Genomic DNA, 21655 nt, shown 5'->3' on the forward strand with positions numbered 1-21655 from the left:
AATTAAATGACACGGTTTGCTGGTGGAACTGAGAGATGGGCAGACAGTACAAATGTGCAAGTCTCACTTCCCTAGGCAGGTTTTAAAAAATGCTGTTAACTGGCCAGTTCTACGCAGCCAGCTTGAATATTCATTCGTGTTAGCCTGAATGACACCAGCAGTTCTCAAACACCACTAATGTATGCAAAGCTGCTCACTTTGAGCTGACCAGAGTGATGGACTTAGAGTTTTCCTGATATTAAACTCATGCTGATGAGATAGATTCAGAAGATATATAGCTCAGACTTGGTCTTGAACTAAAAGAACTTCACAGTATGTCAGAGCGTAGCAGAACTGCCATTAAGCTGTCTGTGGTGCATTTATGGTCTCTGACAAGCGAATACAAACCAACAGAAAAGATCAAAGTCAGTAGCAGGGGACTACTCAGACTGCACATACAGGGTGTCTGTGTGTTCTCAGAAAATTGGATGATCTTGAGTGATAAGTGTCTCGAACTTAATTCCCTTTTACTCCACCTCCCCGAACCGCGTGACCACATTAAACCCATCTCCCTTTCCTTCTTGTGCAGGAGCACTCTGGGCCTAGGGCAGATGAACTGCCACTTGGTGCCTTGACTAGCTTCACAAGCTCAACTAATTGCTCCCAGCGCTTCTGATTAGAAGAGATCAATAAAGCCTTTGCTCTCTAAACTAAAAGAAAGTCTGATCTAGTGCATGCTATTGCAGCTTAATGTGCCAGACTTGATCTTGTCATTTTGACTGAACAATTTAAAGGAGAGGACTAGAAAAATGGAGAACTGCTAGGAATGAATTTGTGATAGCTTTGTCATATTCTACTATAAAGAGAATAAGATGATAAAGAAATGGGTCAAGTGATTGAAAGCCAAGTGAGATGCAGAATCTAAAGAGTCCTTGATTTGCCTGAGGTGTGGAAGGAACTGATTTAGTCAGATCTGCTTGAAAGGAAATGGTGACAGGGGAAGAGTCTGAATTCTCTGTAGCTTAAAGTGAGGAATAACACCACATTTATTCAACAAGGCTTTCATAAAACAAGGTAAGGCTGTAAGACTATGAGTAGATTATTAGAGTCAAAGCTTAAAGAAGTGCAAGAAAACTATAGGATTGCCACAGCATCCGGGAATCTCACTTCTGTTCCTTTATTTTACCACAAGAATTATTTCTATTCATTTCTCCAGTTCAAAGGAATAGATTTCACTGCTGCGGCTCAGCTTATTTTGAACTTCCTGGGAAATATTTCCACCAATAATCATGTGTACCATTCAGTCACAGATATGTGATTGTTTTAATGTAACTTTTGGTCCTAATTTATAAAAAAAACCCAAACCAAAACACAAAAACACAACAAAACACTCTCAAAGACAGGAAAAAGAGATTTTTAGTCATCTAATTAGAGTGAAAGTGTTGATGGCACTTGCTTTTAAAGTGTAGTGTGTAAATATTTAAAAAAAAAAAAAAAAAGCTGTACTCTGATGCAAAATTAAGTATTAAAGTTCTCATAATGCCTTACCTTTTTTTAAATGTATGTTAATTGAATCCATAATTTGTGTAAATGAACACAGCTCTGTGGAGGCCATTATAGCTGTGCCAGTTTATATTAGCTGTGGATGAATATTTAAAGAGTTGAAAGTGCTGTAGGGAGTTGCTTCGTCTGACTGTTGAATCCAAGTCAGGGTTACTGAGTGGCTGGTGCTTTAGACTGTTGCAGAGTCCCTGAGGTGCAGATTCAATGACCTTCATTCCTCCGAGTGTTAAGGATGGGGTCATAGATTGCTCCCTGCTTCACAGTTCTTCCAGTTGAACCCATTTGCTTTTTTGCTGCTAGCAGAAATTTTCCTTTGAACTTGTGACCGGTGGCAGATTAAAATGATTGGAAACAAGTTCAAATAAAATTTGCTCAGTTTAGAGATGATTAACTGGTAGAAAAGTTACTTAAAACAATTAACTGTCTCTGTATCATCTGGCCTAAATATTATCCTACCTTTGCAAGTGTTGGTGATCTGTTAAATCCTGTTACCCTGCGTTTGCCTGCAGGTGCTACATCCCTGCCTCATTATCTGCCCTCTTGCAGTATCCCACATGAACACTCGCTGCCTGTTCACTCACCATGCCTCTTTTCCTCTTTAGATGTGATAGCTGGACTGTTTGACCCTTTTAATGCAAGCTCTGCCCTTTGCACAACTGTGTCATTTTACTAGATCTTGGAAGCAGTGTATTTCCAATTAACAGCCTTAAATGACATCATTTAAGTTTTTTATCACAGCTGTCTTGCTCTGTGTTTTATTTCCTGGTGTGCTGATTCTGTCAACCATTTTCTTCTTAATGGTATATTAATGTGGAGAATTAAAGTAAATCTGAGAAACATACTTAATGATAGGCATGAATAGGCTTATCTTTCTTATTTTTTCACACTGGCCATAGTTAGGGCTAACAGAATCACCTAGTGCTCGTGCTTGAAATTTAAGGGTAAGATTTGCTGTTTTCAAGTGTGTAGTTTGCTTACATATAAGAGAGCATCTTAGGTTCACTAGGAATAAACATTTGCCATACAAGAATAAAATAATCTGCTTGATCAGTTTTTGGTTCAAAACTGGTCTGCAAGGAGGAGGTAGGATTCTGATATGTACCCAGTTATAGGGTACAGGATGCATGCAGGATTTTTTCATGTAATAATTTATTTCAGTTTAAAAAAAAAAAAAAAAAAAAGTTCTGCAAGCCTCTGATGTGAAACTGTTCATCGCTTTTGAATATTCCAACCTGAACCTAAAAATAGGAAGGTTTTGGTAGGTTCCAAGAGAGTAACTGCTAGTTTTCCTGTTGCTTCAGGTAGCAACTGACATGATATTGGCTTGAACAACTTGGGATCTGATGGCTTTTTCAATAAGACGTACAGTATTTTTTATGAATAGACATTGATAGTATGACTTTGCTTTTGTATCTAGCAGATGTGACCTATTTAGTGGTAAAAACTATTGATGTTTCTTCAGCATAAAATTTGAATGAAATCTGAAAAACTATAATTTATTTCTGCAGAAGAGGCAAATGAAGCTCTTCAAAATGAAGAAATTGGTCACAAAGATGATGACCAGCATCCAGTATCTACTGATAATGTGGTATGTACACCTTTCCTTTTCCACTAATGTGACCTCATGTTGAGGTGGTTGTCCAACACTAGTGTTTTTCACTAGGTGAAAACTTCAGTCGAGTCCTTCCTAATTGTGCTGAGTCCTTCCTAATTGAGCACTGAAAGGAACTGCGCCAAAAGTACTAAAGCATCGAGCTATGCACATTCAGTAGAAGTTGAATTATACAGCTTTTTCTGTATTGGAACAATACTGTGTGCTTTTTCTGGAGTGCAAAGCACAACGCTTGGGCGGTGCTCTCTAAGTACCTAGTATAGTAAAACAGGAAGGATAAAAACCCCAGAATAATACATGAAAATGGTTTTCTTTAGCTTTAAGAAAGTCAGGTATCTCCAGTGCTTCCTCCCCATACCCATAGCTACCTTGAATATGTGAGATCAGCCCGGGGTGGGTATGTACTTTCCATTCCCATACCCTTGACAGGGCATTATTTAGATGTTTATTGTTTTCTCACTTGCATTCACATTGTCAAACACAGTTGTTCTTGCTGGGTTTCATTGACTGCAGTGAGACAAGGAAGGAAAGACAGAGGGAGGAGTCGTGGCAAATAATGCAATATATCCCCTTTGTTTAGCCTGCCCTCTCTCAAATTAGAAGAAAGGAGAGGAGGAAGAGGAGAGAAGACCCCAAGTGGTAGGGTAATTTTTATCTTAAAAGTTATCTGCAGAATGAAGAGGTGATGGTTCCAGTTCCCACTTGCACTCTGAGTGCAGTCAGGGGTTAAACGGCAGTAGCTCAGAACATGACAAGAGCATTTCTGTTACATTAATCATATGCAACCTGAAGTGGGAGAGCAAAGAGGAGATTCCCTTCCCTCTCTATATATAGAGAGGAGAGAACATTTTATTTCTTTTGTTAATATATAATCATCTTTTGCATAAACTGAAATCCCACAGCTGTATTTTCTGTAGTTGCCTGAATAGAAACAGCTGCCTTTTTTCCCTTCCGTTTACCTTAATGGCCCGCTGTGACCTTAGATATAATCACTCTTGAGTTTCAGGCTGATGCATTTACCATAGAGATGCAGAATGTAAAATGGCAAAGGTAAAAGATTTGCAAAGATGATATCCGAGAGACTTAGTTCTTCACTCTACGGGGGAAGAAGAGTAGTTCTTTCATACTCTTGTCACGGTAACAACACTTTTTTAAATGTATGCAGTTAAAATTGGGCTAGCATACATTGGACTTGCATAAGAGATACGGTTTTCTTTGAAATTCTAATCTGTTCTTTCCCCTACTAGTTTAAAAATGTATTATTGTAAGAAAGATAGTGTGAATGTTTGGCATTTATTCAGAGACTCTTTCCTCAAGCTGAGTCTAAAACCAGAAATATTTGAATCGCAGTGTTACTCAGGGTATGATATAGCAGCAGATCTTTGTGACATTAAGCCTCTGAAATGTTATCACTTCAGCTGGGTTGTCAGACACTGAAGCACAGAAAATGTGGTTTACGCTCCCTACCTTCAGCAGATACTTGGTGGGTACTACTAGTGAGAGACTGTTAACCTACTCTAGAAGGATTTCTCCGTGGTGATTGGAAGGAAATTTCTGATGACTGGTCTGCAGGCAGACAGAAGACACACACACATGCTGCAGAGAAGAAACCTCCTCTAAAACAACCCCTTCAGAACTCACCTTGAAGAGTATTGTGTCAGTGTGGGCCCTTGCCTACGTTGTATTAAACAGTATAGTAAAAAACGTAGTAAAATTACTTTAACTTATTTTATAGTCTCATAGATGTTTACAACTGTTAGAACAATGAAAAACAGTAAAAAAAAAAACAAACACCCAACCCCCTCTTCTTACAGTACCACTGCTTCCCTCTCAAATACAGTGAAATTTATAGTTTCATCTGGGCAGTCGTCCTTCTGAGTTCTTGTTGAAAAATGGCATTCTTATCACTGTCTAACTCAAATGTATTGCGTTTGAGATCTAGCTTAGATATGAGTAAAAATTAAAACCTCATAGGCGCACTAAAAATGTGTGCACTTTGTGTTTTCTACTGAAATAACCTTTTACCATAATTTTCTTACATAAGAAGGTTTTCTGTTGTGAATTAAAACAACATGCTAGTGGTAAATCATGTAAAAGTGAATCTTTTAAAACTTGAGATACGATGGGAATATATTTCTGAGTTCTAAACAGCATTAAGCTTGGCCTTTAACATTGGAGTTTAGGTGTCTTTAGAAACACAATACAAAAAGGCACCTGAGAGTTTTTGTGAATTAAGTGAAAATGTCCATGTGTTTGCATTTGGAACTGTCCTTTACATCAACATCCTCTATTGTTTAAGGCATTTGAGTCGCACTGTGGCCACAGAAGGCTGAAGGAGACCTCTTAATTATTATTTTTTTTAGGCAAGAAGTAGGTCAGTTAGGACTTGCCATAATGTCTGTTTTGTTCTGGAGGAATAAACTTTCATAACCTTCTTCACCTTGCAGGAGGTCTTCAGCAAAAGGCTTACAGAATAAAATGCAGGCTTGTGCAGGCTGTAATGAGATATAATATGGAACTGAATGCCAAAAGCGTGGTGATACATAGCCCCTCCTCTTAAACAGCCTGAGTCACCATGGCAGCAGCTCTGAGTACCGACAGCTTCAGTTTGGATTCTTCCTGGATCTTGTGGCTGAGGTGCATGATTGCCATCTAATGGGGGCTACACAATTCAGAATTTCTCATGAGCAAACAAAAGGTCCCGTTACCTTCATCCTTTCATGCCAGTTTGAGATACAGATTGTTGTTTGCCTGTCTAATCTGTGCTTTTCAATATTTGGAATGAACCGTGTACTTCTGTTTCAGAAAATAGAAATTATAGATGATGAAGAAAGCGATATGATAAGTAATTCTGAAGTGGATCAAATGAGTTCTCTTTTGGATTATAAGGTGAGTAGTTGGGCTGTATGATAGTAAGCAGGGTAGTCCACGGAAAGTTCAGATGGGTGGATCTGTATCAGCACCACCATGTGGGAGCCTGCAGCTCCTCTGCTTTTCTGGTGGTCCCACACATCATACCCTCGGTCACGTCTCCTCGTGCCATTTACAGCCACATTACCTGTATTCCAACCCAGAGGGAGGCAGGAAAAATCCCATTTCTACAGAGCAGTTACGCTCATTACTTTAGCTGTAGCCATCTGCAGCTCCTATCACATGTGCCAGACAAAGCAGTTTGTTTAGCCTCTGAACCAAAACTTTCTTTTTGCGTGAGAATTATTCTTTGGAGTGCTGCAGCGTGCTTTTCCATGCAGCGTGGTGCTGCCAGCTCTGGAAGGGAATATAACAGCTGGAACCCTCTAATAAAATGGGGGGATCTGAGAAGTCGTTCTTGCAATGTGGTGCAGAACATGTGTGGAAGCAGGAGGTGTGGGAGGGAGGAAAAGCCGTTGGATACCTGACAGCCGCTGTCTTCTGCCAGATGGTAAAGGTTCTGTGTGTGTCACTGCTCTCCTGAGAGTTGCCACAGTCCTGTGTTGGATACTGAACATGTTTTTATATATGTAGCTGACTTTTTTTTTTTTTTTTTTATTTTTTTTTTTTTTACTTAGAAAACAGGTATGCTCTACGAAAGATAATCAATTACCAAAATAATAAATAGCTCATATTTCCAGAACAAAAAATTACTCCTTCAAGCAGTGTTTTCCTGGTAAGGGCAGTGGAGAATGAATATGGAGAGGGAATGACCTTTTCTTAATGTCACCTGTCACCACAGTGAAAGGCTTGTTGTGACAGCATGCCCTGCAGAACCTTGTTTGTTGGCTTGTTGTTTGACATTAGTGATTAGTCTTTGCTGCTTACGTGTTTTCTGCGTAAATCTGAATTCTTTCTTTGACTGGGCAAAATCCATTGTTAAATAGGCAACCGCTAAGTTTCCATCTGAAAGAAATGCATTCAGCTAATTTTCTATGAAAGCCTCAAACTCGCAGCCCAAATACTTCTCTCTTATTCTCAGAGCTTTTATAACCTGAAACAGTGTGGTGAGCAATGTTTTAACTGAAGAAACGTGAATTTTCTCGGACAACCCCCCCAAAAAAAACCAAAACCAAACCAACAACCACCATTTTTAAAGGCTTGCTACAAACCTTTCTGTTTATCACATACTCTCACCTTTTTATATCAGCTACAGTTGAATTACAGCCAGCCCAGCAAATGTGAGCATGAATATCAGAGCATAGTTCCGTGTTGGTTTTTTTTTTAAATATATTTTTATCGTTAAAACAAAATGCCAGCTTATAAATTCACTATTGAAATTTGCTTACGCAATTATTTGCTGCCACCAAAATCAAGGAACATACTGTATGCAGAACTGTCAACCTCATTAATCATGTGGTTGCATAAGCAAGGGTGGGTTTTTTCTTGCCTCCAACATCCCTTGGTAAACGCAACGCTTCACATGAATTATCTGTGCACCTAAGTGCTTACTTTTGATGTGTACCGAGCATTGCCAACAATTCCCGTGTGCGTATTTATTTCATTTATTATCTCAGAGGGTGCACGTTTGGTGCTACTGTGAAGACGCTTTTTGGAAAAATGTACAATGACTTTGATCTTGAAAAGTGAACTGTTTATTTAGAGTTATATGATCTTTGCAAAGGTAAACAACCAGAGAAAATTAATTTTAGCTCTACGCTAATCAACAGATTTCACGTTTTGATCTTGCATGCCAATCAGTTGATAAGTTTGAAGGAGAAGAGATATTTGGAATAAACTGAAGTACTTCTCAAATCTGAATTTTTAATTAAGTTTGTTATTTTGATATTAAGTGATTTGCAAGTGCAGTAATGCGTATGTATGCAAAGGTTGGAAAAATGCCTTTTTAGCCGCAGCATGCACAGCATTAATATTTTTCCATTTTTAAAATACATTCCTATTTATTCGGTAACCTGAGAGATCTTGGGGAGGTTGGTGAGCTGACACTTTAGGATACATGTCAAATTCAGCTGCACTAGAGGATGCTGTATTTTAATTTGTGGCAACTTTGAGGAATTTTCAGGTTATTTTCCCTGATCTTTGTGTCAAGCCTCCTGCTTTAATATTGAAATTTAGTTGCTGTCAGTTCTCACAGTCACCCTTTGTTTTCAGGATCACTTCTTCTAGGAAGAGCCCTGGGCTTCGTTTTAATTTGTTTTGAAATGGAATTAGAGGTCATCCTTATAAAATAAAAAGCAGTGCTTCTTTAAAAGGTTCACGTAGACTTTGGCCCAGGTCATTAATGCTTTAAAGACAGTAATTCTGAAATACCACGTCTGCGTGTCACCTGGTTGGCTCTCCCACCTCCTGTGGAGGATAATGACAAACGAAACAACACACACGCATTTGCAGGTTTAGGGTGACAGTGCTGGTCACTCATCAGGAACTTCTGCTTGTACCCAAAGTCTACGTGCATTGTTCTGTCATTCTGTAACTATAGAACTTTAGGCTGTACTTAATAGTTTTGGCAAGAATCGTAATAAACTTGTTTTTACTCATTTTCACTAAACCCACTTAGTTTTAACACAAGTATGTTTAAGGTGTCATTAAAAAGATGCGGTGCTGTTTATTATTTCCAGATTTTTACGTCCTTTTTCCCCCCGCAGAATGAAGAAGTCAGATTCATTGAGAATGAGTTGGAGAATCACAAACAGAAGTATTTTGAACTACAGACGTTTACTCGGAGTTTGATACTTGCTATTAAATCAGATGATAAAGAACAGCAGCAGGTAAGTCTTGAAGTAGGTTTTAATAATGGAAGGCGTTATTTTGTGTTCTGTCACTCCCTTGGATTTATTCCGTAGTGCCTAGAGGCTCAAACTGTGTTTAGGACAGTGTTGTGCTGAACATCATACAAAGAAAAGCTGAACTTTACACAAAAGAAGGATCTTGCAGTCTACACAAACAATGACATAGACAAAGAAGTGTGACTTTTGTGAAGGGACAACCAGTGCACCTGTGTACGCTGAGGGACTGGGATCTGTCTGTTGTTAGATCTAAGATGTGAGAGCTAGGAAAAAAGGGCAGGCTTCTTCAGTTTCACTGCACTGCGTTTAATACCTAGCACTTCCTTTAATGCTTGGTTGGGTCATGTCTTGCATGCAGTACCATTTTGTGCTTTATTTCGGAAGAGATTTTGTTGCTTTTATTTTTTTTTCCTTTTGCCTTTAAGATACCTCATCTTGGGCAATGTTTCTCCTTTCAGTATCAACACTGACCTTTTTTTTTTTTTTTGCCATCCAGTACCAACACTGACTGAAAAGCTCAACAGAGTTTTTTCACTTTTATGCTGACATAAAACATCTACCCAATACTGTATTGTAATTTTTTTTTTTTTTTTACTTATAGGCACTGCTCTCAGACTTACCTCCTGAATTAGAAGAAATGGATTTCAATCATGCATCCCCAGAGCCTGATGATACCTCATTCAGCTTGTCGTCTTTATCGGAGAAAAATGCCTCAGACTGTAGTCCCCCACCTCCTACTTAGTCTTTGCTGAAAGAGAACGGCATTTTGCTATCCAGTGTTCTTCAGTCCAAAAAAAGAAAGCCCAAGGTGAAGTAGACTTTCCTGAAGGATGACTGTAGTATGTCACGGCTACAGTTTGCACTGTCAAGAAATTTTGAATGTTGGTTTTGGTAAATGAAAAGAACTGTGTGAGGAAAGGTTTCACTTTTAGCAGTTTGGCCTTGATTAGGATAACTTCTGACTTTCCAGAATAACTCTTGCTCTGTAGCAAAGTCTTTTTGAGCAGGGATCCAAGAATGGAAAACAAATGTCCTGTTATACAGACAGCTAATTCTTCAGAGTTGCTTGGTCACCAGGTCCTGTTTATTATTTTTTTCCCCATTTTTACTCAGGTAGGTGGACTAAAAATTGGGGATCCAAATAGAATAACGGGCTTTTTATGAGTTTTGTTTGAAACCTTTTGAAAAAATCTGAAATTAAACTAAAGCGTTTTTCATTATGCGACTTCAGATTGTTGAATCTTCCCTTTTCTGACCAAAACAGCTGGAAAAATTTTGAAAGGCTGAGAAATTTGAATTATCGCCAATAAATTATTAATGTAAAGAAGCAGTCATTAGTGTTGTAACAGACTAGATGGATATGGGAAACCTGATAGCTGCAGAATGCAACTTTCTGATACTCTCACAGTAGCAATGGGATTAGATGTTTACACTATTCGTTAGGGTTTTATGAATGTAGTTACAGTTTTTATTTGTCAGAGTCTGAATGCTAAAGTTCTGTTCGTTGCTTTCAGTCTCAATGATATTTTTCCACAAACTTTGCTCCATTTTATCAAGACACTGTCATAAATCCACAGCTGTCACTGTGTCCTGAAAGGTATTCAAGTGTTTGCAGTTGAGTTTTGCAGATCTTCTAAATGTGACCTGGTTTTGAAGTAGCCCTGTCTGACGAATTTTTTGGCAACTGCCACGTGCCATTTCTAAACTGTGAGCTTGTTTGCAGGCAGTGGCTGAAATGAATTTCTTCTTTCCCAGCTGCTGTTGACATTGAATCCCCTTACTCATCTGATTAAATGGATGTGCAGACACATCCAGATAAATACATTAGGGCATGTAGGTGCATGCCCGTATTATTGATGCTTCATAACTTCTAATCTGAATATTCCCCAGCAAGCGTTTTTTGAAACAGATACCTTCACAGTCTGGTTAAAAGCCTGATCTTTCAATTTTATGCCAAATAAGAATTTACTCTGGTGCATCCTTTATTCATGCCGTACAGTACGTAATCCCCTTAATTTCAGTGGGAGGTCCAAGGTGTAGCTCAGAAAATACAGTGTTGGGGAAATAACACTTTTTTTTTTTCTTTTATTCTTTAATACTAGGATTAACTCACAATTTTAGTTTTTCTCCATCTGGTCTCTTCCTCCTTAATCACTTCGACAGCTTTTTTTTTTTTTAGTATCTGTAGTGAGTTTTCAGGAGAGGGGTTGTCTCTGTCCTTGGGCATGGGGAGCGATTAGCAATATTGTTAAATGCCAGCTGCAGAAAGGACAGTAGCAGTTTTACAAGCAGTTTTAAAACACAAACCAGTTTCACAGTTCTGACTACTCTACAATTCAGTCAGTTCCCAAAAGACTTCTTACCATCTATTCTACAGAGTAACCCTGCAAAAGCAAGCTGTGGGGCAACTGTGTTTGAGTTTAGGCATTAAAACTCAGAGTGGAATCCCAGGAGAGGGGGAAGGCACTCTGTGTAACCAGGAGGTACGTGGAGGCTGCTCATCCTTTCACTGCCTGAGCTGAAGTGTGGCATCCTGGCTGGCAGACATGTCCTTCCAGCCTTACTCAGAGGAGGAGTGGTAGTTTACATGCCTGTTGAAATGACCACCTGTATAAAATTGAGCTTTGTGAGCAAAGATCACAGTACTATCCTTCAAATATAAGATAAAGCTCAACTGTAATTCTGCTCAATCTGAAAAAGTATAAAGGGATTTCTATACTGGGTTAACAATGCTTTCTATTTCTGTTCTCTCTAGATAGGAAGTTTGTGCCAGTGACAATGAAACCTCTTGTTTTCTGTGAGCTTTGCTGAAATAAAAAAAAACCCCATAGTACTGTGATTTGCCACTATTTGGACCCTATTTTCCTGCTTCTTCCACTTTAAATTCCCATGACAGAAGGCAGGATACTCTTAATGAGAGTTCTTGATTTTTATGGTCAATTAAGTCATCCACCTTTATACAAGAAAAACTTTAATTGGTGATTCATATTTTGCTACGTCTTGCTTCTATTTCATATGCCAAACAAATGGAAGGAATTAATTTTGAATGAACTGCTACCAGATTCACGTAATTCTGTAAGTCCCATTTCTCAAGGAAGCTGGAATCCTCTGGGATGTGCAGCTGGAACTTCAGCTGCAGTCAACGCCCCCGTCATCCCTATGGGCATGTTGTTCTTTGGTCCTTTTCTCTTGTAGGGTGACAAGACAAAACACAGCCAGGTAGTCATGTTGTCATACCCTGAGACACTTGACAGTATTACAGGATATTCAGGAAGAGAGAGTATAAATCATATTCCTGTATAACAAAATGCTATATAGGATAATACTGTTCAGCTGTTCTGCTTTTTTTTTTTTTCAGTATCGGTGTATATTTCCTGCCATACATAAAACAAAAAAATTAAGGTTATATTAGCATTACTGGTATTTTTAATTATTGCAGCAACAATAGTTTTGCAGTATGGTGGCTGAAGAGCAGCTTGTGAGGGCCTTTAATGTAACACTTAAGGATGGTTAAGAGTTCTGAACATACATACCCAAGTATCACGCTTCAGACTAGCACCGCACACGTTGCTCTGTAATTTAGAGGGTGGTTTTGGTTTGCTCGTGTCCCTCGCAGGCAACGTAATGTGCTAATTGGGTTTGCAGACTGCATCCCCATCCATGTGACTTGTTCACCTTAGAACAGCACGAGAGAACTGGGGGGTGTTCCTTTCCAGCCTGGGCTCCCCAGCTTCACTGGCAGGGTCACGTGCTGGTACACAGGCACCGGGACACTCGTTTCCAGATGAAAGTCTGAAAGTTCTTCAGATGATGGAAAACGATGGGGATGGCTCTGTAGACCCACAACACATTGGGATTGGGTTTGTGTTTATTTCCTCTGTTCATAGGGTGATAACAAAAGCTCACGTTAAGTGCTAGTTCATCATTTGCATAGACTTCCCATGACTGATAAAGCTAATACTGTGCTGCGTTATGATGACAGAAATAAGCCCCCATTGCTCTTTCAGTGGTTTGCCTCTGTAATTGGAGTAACAGCTACAGATGTGCCATGTATTGATGTTTTTATCATTTCTGCTTTGTCCATGAAAGATGACTTCCCCCGGCATTGTTTATTCCTAATGCATCTGTCGGAACATGAATGATGAAGTATGTCTTTCTGAAGCAACCAAAGTGGAAAAAGGTAGTTCAGAACAGACACTTTAAACCAGAGACAGGACTCTCGCTCTCCTTAGGGAGCAGTGAAAGTCTTTGATGCTAGCAAGCTTGCTTATAGTTAAGAAAGCTGTTTCCTGAAGCTATGCCTCCTTTCATTTCCCTGCAGATGATGCTTCTGTCAAGCCTACAGGTCTAACAGGAGTGAGTAATAGTAAATATTCTAATAGGTGAATTTTGGGCAGATTTAAAAGTACAGGAACAGATGTACCACACAAGTGTCAATTTTCTTGAGTGCTTGGTTCTTGAAGCAGCACTGCACTTTAATCTTTCCGAGTATTTCTTTTTCGCTAAGGCAATAAGAAGTCTGAAAATGACAAGCAGATCGTGGGCTTTGCAGTCCTCTTGAGTGAAAAAAAGGAATGTACCGGTTATACCTTCATCTCCTTAAATTGGGAAGCAGCTTATCAAGTCCAGTCACCAAACGGAGACAGCTATATCTACTGTTGTGGTTATACAGTTGAAAGGATAGGACAAATCAACAGTATCATGAACATCCTTACTGTGGAAATGGAAATTACTGCTTAAATTTGGGATCCCTATTGCACTACTGTATTAGTAACATTGAAAAGAAACTAATGCACAGCACTAACTTCTCCCTAGGTACTCGAGTCATAGCTGACTGTTGGTCTCAGGATACTGATAGCATAAGGAAAGACAATAATATGCATAGACGGAATTAGCACAAAATATCTGAAACATGAAGAATTCGTAACTTGCAACGTTACAACCAAAAGCTTGATTTACTACCTCCAGTCCCGCTGCCCAGATCCTTCAGGTCAGCTGGTGAACCATGAGTCTGCTTTACGCGTCAGAAGGACTGGCAGCCCTCTAACCTTCAACTTGCGTTTCAAGGTTCTGCCTTTTCTGCCCCGAATCATCGTAAGGTTGAGTAAGTTGCTCAGTTGTGAGTTGTCTGATCCAAGTTAGAGGGTGGTTAGTGAGAAAACTCCAGCCAGTTATTAAAAAAAAACCCCAGAAGATGGTTTATGGAGTTTGATTTCTCTATCCAATTAGTATTTTTTAGCACACTGGCCAAATGTGGAATCGTTAAAGTTGTGAACAAAAAAAAAAAGAATAAGCAGTACAACAAAACTGGGGTTTTCCGTGGCAGAATAGGGTTTTATTCTGACTAAAGAGTATTTATTTGTCTCTGAAAGGCAGCAGCTGACATTTTGGTCAGAAGACGACAGACACAAATGGGGCAGAAACTTGGGCTTGTGGTCGTTGTTCTTGTTTTTAAACAAATGAGAAATCCTCTTCGATAAAAGAGACGCTTAAGAATGTTCCTGTAAGGAAAATGGTTTCAGGTCAGTGCTTTGGTTCTGGTGAACATTTTACTGTATTTACTGAACGAAGTCAATAATTCTTTACAAATCCTGTATTACATTTTACACACACTACCTCTGAAACATGACACCACCTTTAAAACCACACAGAAAATGTGAAGTTAAGCATTTTTTTAACGTTTTATAGGCAATAAATTATTTCCAACGTGCATCCTTCAATTTTGTTCTTGTTTTTCAGTTGAGTGTGAGACATTCACTTTGTTCTTTATTTTAGTACTAGTTTTATGTATTTGTCTTAAACACAATCTACAGACAAGGAAATAATAAATATGTGACATTAAGGAGAAAAGATTAGCATATGTTAATGGTGGTATTTCTCTGAAAGCTGAAGGGTGATGCAGTAAATGGGCTAGCTGTGCTATTTTTGGTACAGTTACTGTAAGAAATGGATATTATCCTTTATTCTGGTACTAAATGTTGTAACTTTTCTCAGTACATCATAGATTAATTTATCAGCGAGAACAGTCAGTAAGTCTCAGCAATGTAAGGAAAAGGAATAGGATTTTACATTTTCTGAGACGTAGCAGTTCATAAATATGCCCTCACAGTTTTGTTTCAGCTATTGTTTCTTTTTTGCATAACTATGTATGAAGTCCTTGTAGCAACGATTTTGATTTGCTTGTTAGTAAACGTTAAATGGAAATGGATCGGTAGCAAGCTACGGTTTAAGTGTAAACGTAGACCCTGTTTTATAGTCAAGTTTCTTCTTAAAAGAGTCCCCGTAACTTCCCCCATCACATCTGTCTCTCTGAAATAGGTGGTGGTGGTCGTTGACAGAATGTACAAGCCCCTTCAGCCTGGGGATGGGTGGGGAACGAGACAAGAGGAGGCATTTCAGTTGAGTAGCAGAAATTAAGATCCTGGGGTTTTATTCAAGAAAATGACAATAAACTAAAAAAAATTTCTACACCGTGGAAAACGAGCTTCTACTTTATCTCCAGATTTTGTGAAATACAGTCCAAAAAGTTGCTGACAAATCCACTGAATTGTGTTGGGGAAAAAATTGTATCCTCCAATGGAAATTATTTCTAGACTTACTGAGTGTATACAAAAATATGAATATTTATAATGTGCATAGACACACTGAACTCGATTATCATATTAGCACCTGCAAAGGTATTTTCACTTAAAATATTACTGTAATTCTAAAATATATTTTATTTGCTCTCATTTTTATGTCTTACTATATATTGATTACATAGTTTTGAAATTTAGTCAAATACATCCATACAGATACTCTTTATAGTTTAACTCCTTGCAAAACTGGTAACTTTCAGGCTTGGAAATTTATTAAATTTCCCATAATAATGGTATTTCTAAGTGATCTTGAAAAATAAACTGCTGTATTTATGAAGAGATAATGAATCTTCTGCCACGATAATTTCTGCTTGAGTTTCACCAAAGGTATCAGTTCGATCTAAAAAAAAAAAAAAAAAAAAAGTTTTCCTTAGCCTACAAAACATAAGATAATTGACGATCTTAAAACTTGTATCATTTCTTTCTGGGACAGTTTGTTAAGCTTTGTAACCTGAGCGGATTGCTGAGTTTCTCTGTGAAAAATCAATATTTATATTGCATTTTTATTATTTGTATCAGTATGTGTAGCAAAGAAACTACTACAAATCTTAAACTGAAGTACCTCCACTATGGTCCAGGACATATGATCTTGGCTTATTTGAAAGATGGATGCCTAGTGAAATATTCCGTACGTTTGTATTGATTTTTTTTTTTCTGTATATATAAGGGTATTTATAATCTTGTATTAACAGAGTCATCATGAGAAATGCTTATTTCCTCCTTTAGAAGCCTGCTCAGCTATTTTTATATAAAATGTTGGTCTTCGCCTTAATTTTTTTGGTGAAAAGTTGTGCCATAGATATTTTAACTTATCTACAGATAGTTTACAAAAATTGCTTTGACTTGTCTTTAGTTAATTTTTTTTTTCCCCTCAAATTGTTCTAAAACGTTTTCTCCTCCAAATGCGTCTCAAGGTTGGTTTGCTTTCTTAATTTTTCTTTTTTTTTAAGTTTTGGAAGATACCTTCATATGCATGCTTTGGTAGGTCAAGTTTTTTCCGCTGTAGTTTATTGTTTATAGTTTAGCAAAAACTTTCATTGAAACAAAAAAAAAAAAAAAAAAATGTATCTAGAATGGCCCAAACGGTCAGAGTAAAGGGCTATTTAGCATTGGTAAATTTGTCTACTAGACTCAAGGATATTTTTCTACGTCTGTCAAGTTTGGGACTATGGAGAAATTAAATAAAGGTTAACTAACTCCTTTTCCTATACAGAGTTCTCAGTTTCTGTATTTATTCCTGCCTCGTAAACGTTTCAGCCCTGTTCAAAGTATCGAGAACTAAGTCAAGGTCAGGGCTCAGCGCAGGCGCGTTCACGTTCTGCTCCCTGCTTCTTCACTTCCACTATATCGCTGGGCAATAGGAATTTCGTAAATAAAACCCATTTTCCAGTTCTCTAGCTAGAATTTAAGACGAGGCAGTTAATATTTGTGGCAGCCGTGTGCGAGGTGAACAGTGGTCAGGGACTGTCGGCGGTCGGTCCCTTCCTCGTGCTGCGCTGCAGAGTCCTTTGCCATCCAGCGCTTGAGCTTAACAAAACCAAAATCATTTGTACCAAGGCTCCTGGCACTTTACACAGGTTCCTGTGTTTATAAAAACAGCCTTGGGAAAACAATATGACCTCTACTGGAGTTCTGTAGCAACTAAGACCCTGTATTTACTTCAGATCATTCCTTGTAAGGAGTTTCTGTTCCTTGGGAACAGAGCTGGGCTGTGCTGGGGAGGGACACGGCGCTCAGTGCCCGTCCGTGGGGGTCGGGGACGGGAAAGATGCTGTAAGAGAGTGACTGTTTATTTTAAATTTAATTATTTTGATATCTTTTTTTTTTTTTTTTTATATTCTTCAGGAATATTTTAAATTAATTCTTTATTACTTTACGGAGAAGCTTTTCAGAATTGCATGCAGAACTTGCATATAACCCTCTGTCCTGGGAACACTTCTGAAATATTCTCCCTTTCCAGAACAGGAATTTCAGTCTAACAAAACCAGCACTAACAGCTCAGGCTAATTCAGGTGAACCGTTAATGCTGAAGTGTTTTGTGTTGTGGGGGTTTTCTCAGTTATTTTAAGGATAAATGTGAGCTCTCTGCTGTTAATCATGATACCGCTTCTTAGCACTTAACTCCAGAGCTAAATACTGTGGCCTCTGACTTCAGCAATCCAGGCAATTGGTTTGATACGCTGATGGCAGCCTGGCAAAAAATTATTAGTGCTGATTCCTGTTTGCTTTTTGAGCAAATGTAGGTGATGAAAATAATACCACAGCTGTCCTGAAGACCTTACAGCGTGCTACCACCACTGAGGGAAAGAATTTGAAAGTTATTTCAAGACCAGGAGTAGAGAAAGAAAAATAGCTGCAAGAAATCCCACGTAAAACAGCTTTGGCGCCTGGCTGCTGCCCTCCCAGGCTTGGCACCAGCCCGTGGGCATGTCCAGGTCTGAAAAACTTCTGTAACTGCCCCGCTCCAGACATGGGCGCACAGCCGAGGTTTCGCCCCATCGCAGGTTTATTCCAGACTGTTTTTGTTCTGCAGGCTGCCAGATGGCAGTGTAGCCACGTCCAGAGCGACAGCCGCACGCCTGCTCACCTGATGCTTTGCTTTTGAGCTGCAGATGTGTATAAATTGGATTGCTAATCAAATCCTGTGTGCTCTGAAGTCCGCGGAATTCATCCAAAACTTTGGAGCTAAGGCCACATCCAGCTTCTGAAATGATGGCTGCAGAGGAGGAGGTTAAAGTAACAGAGAGAAGCAGGTGAATGCAGAGGAAGTAAATCTGACACTAAAGATTTAGTCACAAATTTATGGTGACACTGAACTTGGATGTTTTGGGGAAAAAGCCCCAAGCGGGGATGGTGGCTGTAGCTGCATTGCCACCTGGTGGCGAAAAGCCCCAGTCATTGGGGAAAAAATGCCTGACAATATCCTCACACCTCATATTTCAGAATGAACAACTATTTTTATCTCATTGAAAAATAAATCTAATATTAAAATAAGGAATTTGGTGTTTAGTAATGAGGACAGAGACCAGGCTCCATGTGCAGCCTTAACTCCACCCTCTTAGTTACGAAAATTAGACTGACACGTGTGTGCGTAAAGGAATAAAGGCAGAAAAGTTTGATACGCAGTTCTGTATCCGTAATAATACTGTCAGATTTGACTTTCTTTATAATTTTTGATAAGATGATCGGCAGAAGTTGAACCAGTGCATTAAACTAACCAGCTAGTCATAAACTTGTTTGCTTTTCTGTGAATTCAGTGCTGTGCAGAAATAATGATGAACTAAGATTTTGAGAGAATATCGAAAGAGACTCGACGTATTTTTGCTAAGCCAGTGAAGAACAATCAAGTATGTATCAGGTACACAAAATTTCCTGGATCTGTTCAAACCTGAAGGAAACGGTTCCCAGAAATTAAAGTGAAGCATCCAGGGACTTGCAGCCCGGCACGGAGCCTTCCAGCCGTTTTGTATTCCCTCCTGTCTGAACGCTGATTCTACAAGAAATGCCTGTAAGAGAACTGGTGTCAAAGAGAAGGTACAATATTGTCTGCGGTCATCTGAGGAGTCCTGCTGGGCTGTATAAAGGACTGAAAAACTTTCATAGCTGTTGGCTTCAGCCAGAGAGAAGGGTTTTTTTTGCCAGGCAAGAGGCTGGTGCAAGGCGGACCGAGGGGTTGCTCTGGAAGAAGGTGATAGTCTGAACCTCTGGCCATGAAATGCTCAGGAGTGGTAAAAAGCCTCCCCAGACCCTCTTTTCCTGTGCCTGGTGTGAAGGCAGGAGGGGTGGGTCGGGCCCTACTGCTGTGGCTGCCCCTGCCCCAGGGGAGATCCCCTCGCATCCATCTGGGGGGGTTGTGGGGCTTTACTCTGCACCCCCTCTGCTCTGACCCTGCAGACTGAACGCATGTCAGTGGTGGAAAATCATCAGCGGGCTGCATGTTCTGGTTTAGTTTCCTCCACAAGGAAGGAGGTTTGCGGGTCCCAAAGCTGCTCTGTGAGACGAGGTGAGGTGCAGCAAGCTGGGGCGGCCGCTTGTCTTTCCTCCTGCTGCGAATGAAAACCCTCGTCTGGCCACAGGTCATGTGGATTTATTATTTCTAACGTGGCTGAACAGAGCGTACACGGCTCTGCTGGATGTTGGGATGTCTGAGCTGTAAGAGAGACAGGTTTGGGCAGAGAGGACTTCAGATGTTTGTCTCATACAGCAACTTTATCCACAGCCAAAATATTCCCCACCGGACCGTCCGCAGTCTCAGCACATCCGTCTGTAGGAGGCAGCGTCCCCCACGCCCACAGGAGAGGGTCACACAGCGCACTCGAGCTGGGGACACGGAAAGATAAATAAATCTTTCATAGGGAATGATTAGAGCAGCTAAACATGAGCTATCCTGGAGCTGTTCTCCATGGGGAGCAAGAGTGAGGGGGAATAGTAATGGAAGGAAAAAAAAAAAAAAAAAACCCACAGGAAAAGATTTTTCTATTTACTTGCTTTATTTTAGTGGGGAAGAAAGGAGGAGGAAAGGAGAGGTTCTTTTATTCCTGCCAAAGAAATTTGAAAATTTTCAGACTTCATCTAATCTTTTATCTGATTTTTCGGTTATTTCTTTCTTTTGCTGGAAATCTGGAACAATCATAGACTGCGTCAAATTTTTCACTAAACAAACGAAGTTTTTTTTTAAAGAAAAATTTTCCCTAGCCCCAATCTTCCCGCAAGAGTCTCCTCTTCTGTTCAATGTGAAATTTTCAACTAACGATCTGTGAGCTCTTCCTCTGAAGGGTTCTGGGTACAGCGGAGCTCATGCTGCGGTGTTGGGGAGAGGAAAGGATCTCACATACTGACACTTCCTTGAACCAGCCCTGCCTTTTGGTCTGGAGAGCCTTAAACCCAAGTCTGCAGTGTTGCTGTTTGGGCCCGAGGCCAGCAGTGGCATCTGCCCGCTCCCGCGGGGCACCGGCCGTGCAGGGCGAGCGGAGGAGCTGCGGGTAAAGCCCCGTCTCAGGCACCGAACATAAGAGAATCAAACATCAGGCGATTGTTCTCCCCACTCTCCTGGTTCCTCATTTCTCCCATATCCCTTAATTAAAATTGCCCAGCAAACCCCTCCGCCGTGCACGTGCTGTTTACTTGGTGTCTCTTGTGTTTCCAGGCTTCTGTCCCCGCAGCAGCCAGGCCGGGCACCCCCCGCAGTCCCTCGCCACCCGTGGATGGTTCCCAGCTCTGCCGAGGCAGGAGGGACACAAGGGCAGAGCTCTCCTGCGCCCTTTGAAACCCCAAAGAAAAGCCCCCGCAGCAGGGAAGGGTCGTCGCTTTTGTGTTTGCAGCAGGAGCCTCTGCCAGGGCTGAGCCTCTCCCCAGGTCAGGGATGGGCCTGGGGGGTTAACGGGGAGGGGTGTGCAGACCCCCAGAGGGGAGCCTGTGGGGAATCCCCTCCCCAAGCAGCTTCTTCATTTCAAATCGGAACATGTTTCCTTTTCTCCTTAAGCTGAGTTTACTTCCAAATAGCCAAAGCCCCTATTTAAGTCCTTTCTTGCTGGTCTGAGGCTTACAGACCGGAGCAGTCTAGAAGAGAGCAGGTGGTGGCAGCTCTGCCCCCAGTGGGCTTGTCTCACCCTCCCAGGTGACCCCTTGGTCCAGAAAACCAAGCCTGTGGCTGGGTAACGGGTGCTTCTTCCCCCTCGTTATTTCACAAGTGATGCCGGTGTGAGCTTCTTCCCCAGAAGCATCTTTTCTCCCTCCCCATCGGGCGCTGGGTCCCCAGGTAGCCCCGGGTGCAGAGGAGCCACCAGCCCCGTGGCAGCTCCCAGGGCTCCCTCCAGGGGAGGACAGAGGGGTGAGAGCAAGGCCAGTGGGGAAAAAGTAGCGAAGGCTGAAGGGAGAGGGACTATAGACTGACTAAGGGTAAGAAAGGAGAAGTAGAACAAAGCATGAAAGATGAGAAAGCTGGTGAGAGGAGGTGGAGATCAACATGAGGGGAGGAGAACAAAAACCCAATGGAAGCACTTGGAACAGAGGAGAATTTTAAGTGAATTTAAAAAAAAAAGACAACGAGCAAGTGAAACCCCATCAGAGATGGACAGAGCCTGTAGCAGGAGAGTAGCAGCTGCACCAGGAGGCCACATCTCCGGAGGGCCAAGTCCTGAACATGG

At 40.6% G+C, this 21655-nt stretch overlaps 1 protein-coding gene across 1 annotated transcript in view; it reads left to right on the forward strand.

Moving 5' to 3' along the window:
• HDX (highly divergent homeobox) overlaps positions 1-9613 on the forward strand; it is a 42284-nt gene extending 32671 nt beyond the window's left edge. Inside the window, exons 7-10 of the mRNA XM_026848820.1 lie at positions 3051-3130; positions 5960-6043; positions 8731-8853; positions 9473-9613. Of these exons, the coding sequence (XP_026704621.1) occupies positions 3051-3130; positions 5960-6043; positions 8731-8853; positions 9473-9613 (428 nt within the window). The remainder of the gene's footprint in view (positions 1-3050; positions 3131-5959; positions 6044-8730; positions 8854-9472) is intronic.
• The last annotated feature ends 12042 nt before the right edge of the window (positions 9614-21655 follow it).

This window comes from Athene cunicularia, assembly GCF_003259725.1.
Source record: "Athene cunicularia isolate RWA chromosome 4 unlocalized genomic scaffold, athCun1 chr4_part3, whole genome shotgun sequence".
In the NCBI taxonomy this organism is placed as follows: Eukaryota; Metazoa; Chordata; class Aves; order Strigiformes; family Strigidae; genus Athene; species Athene cunicularia.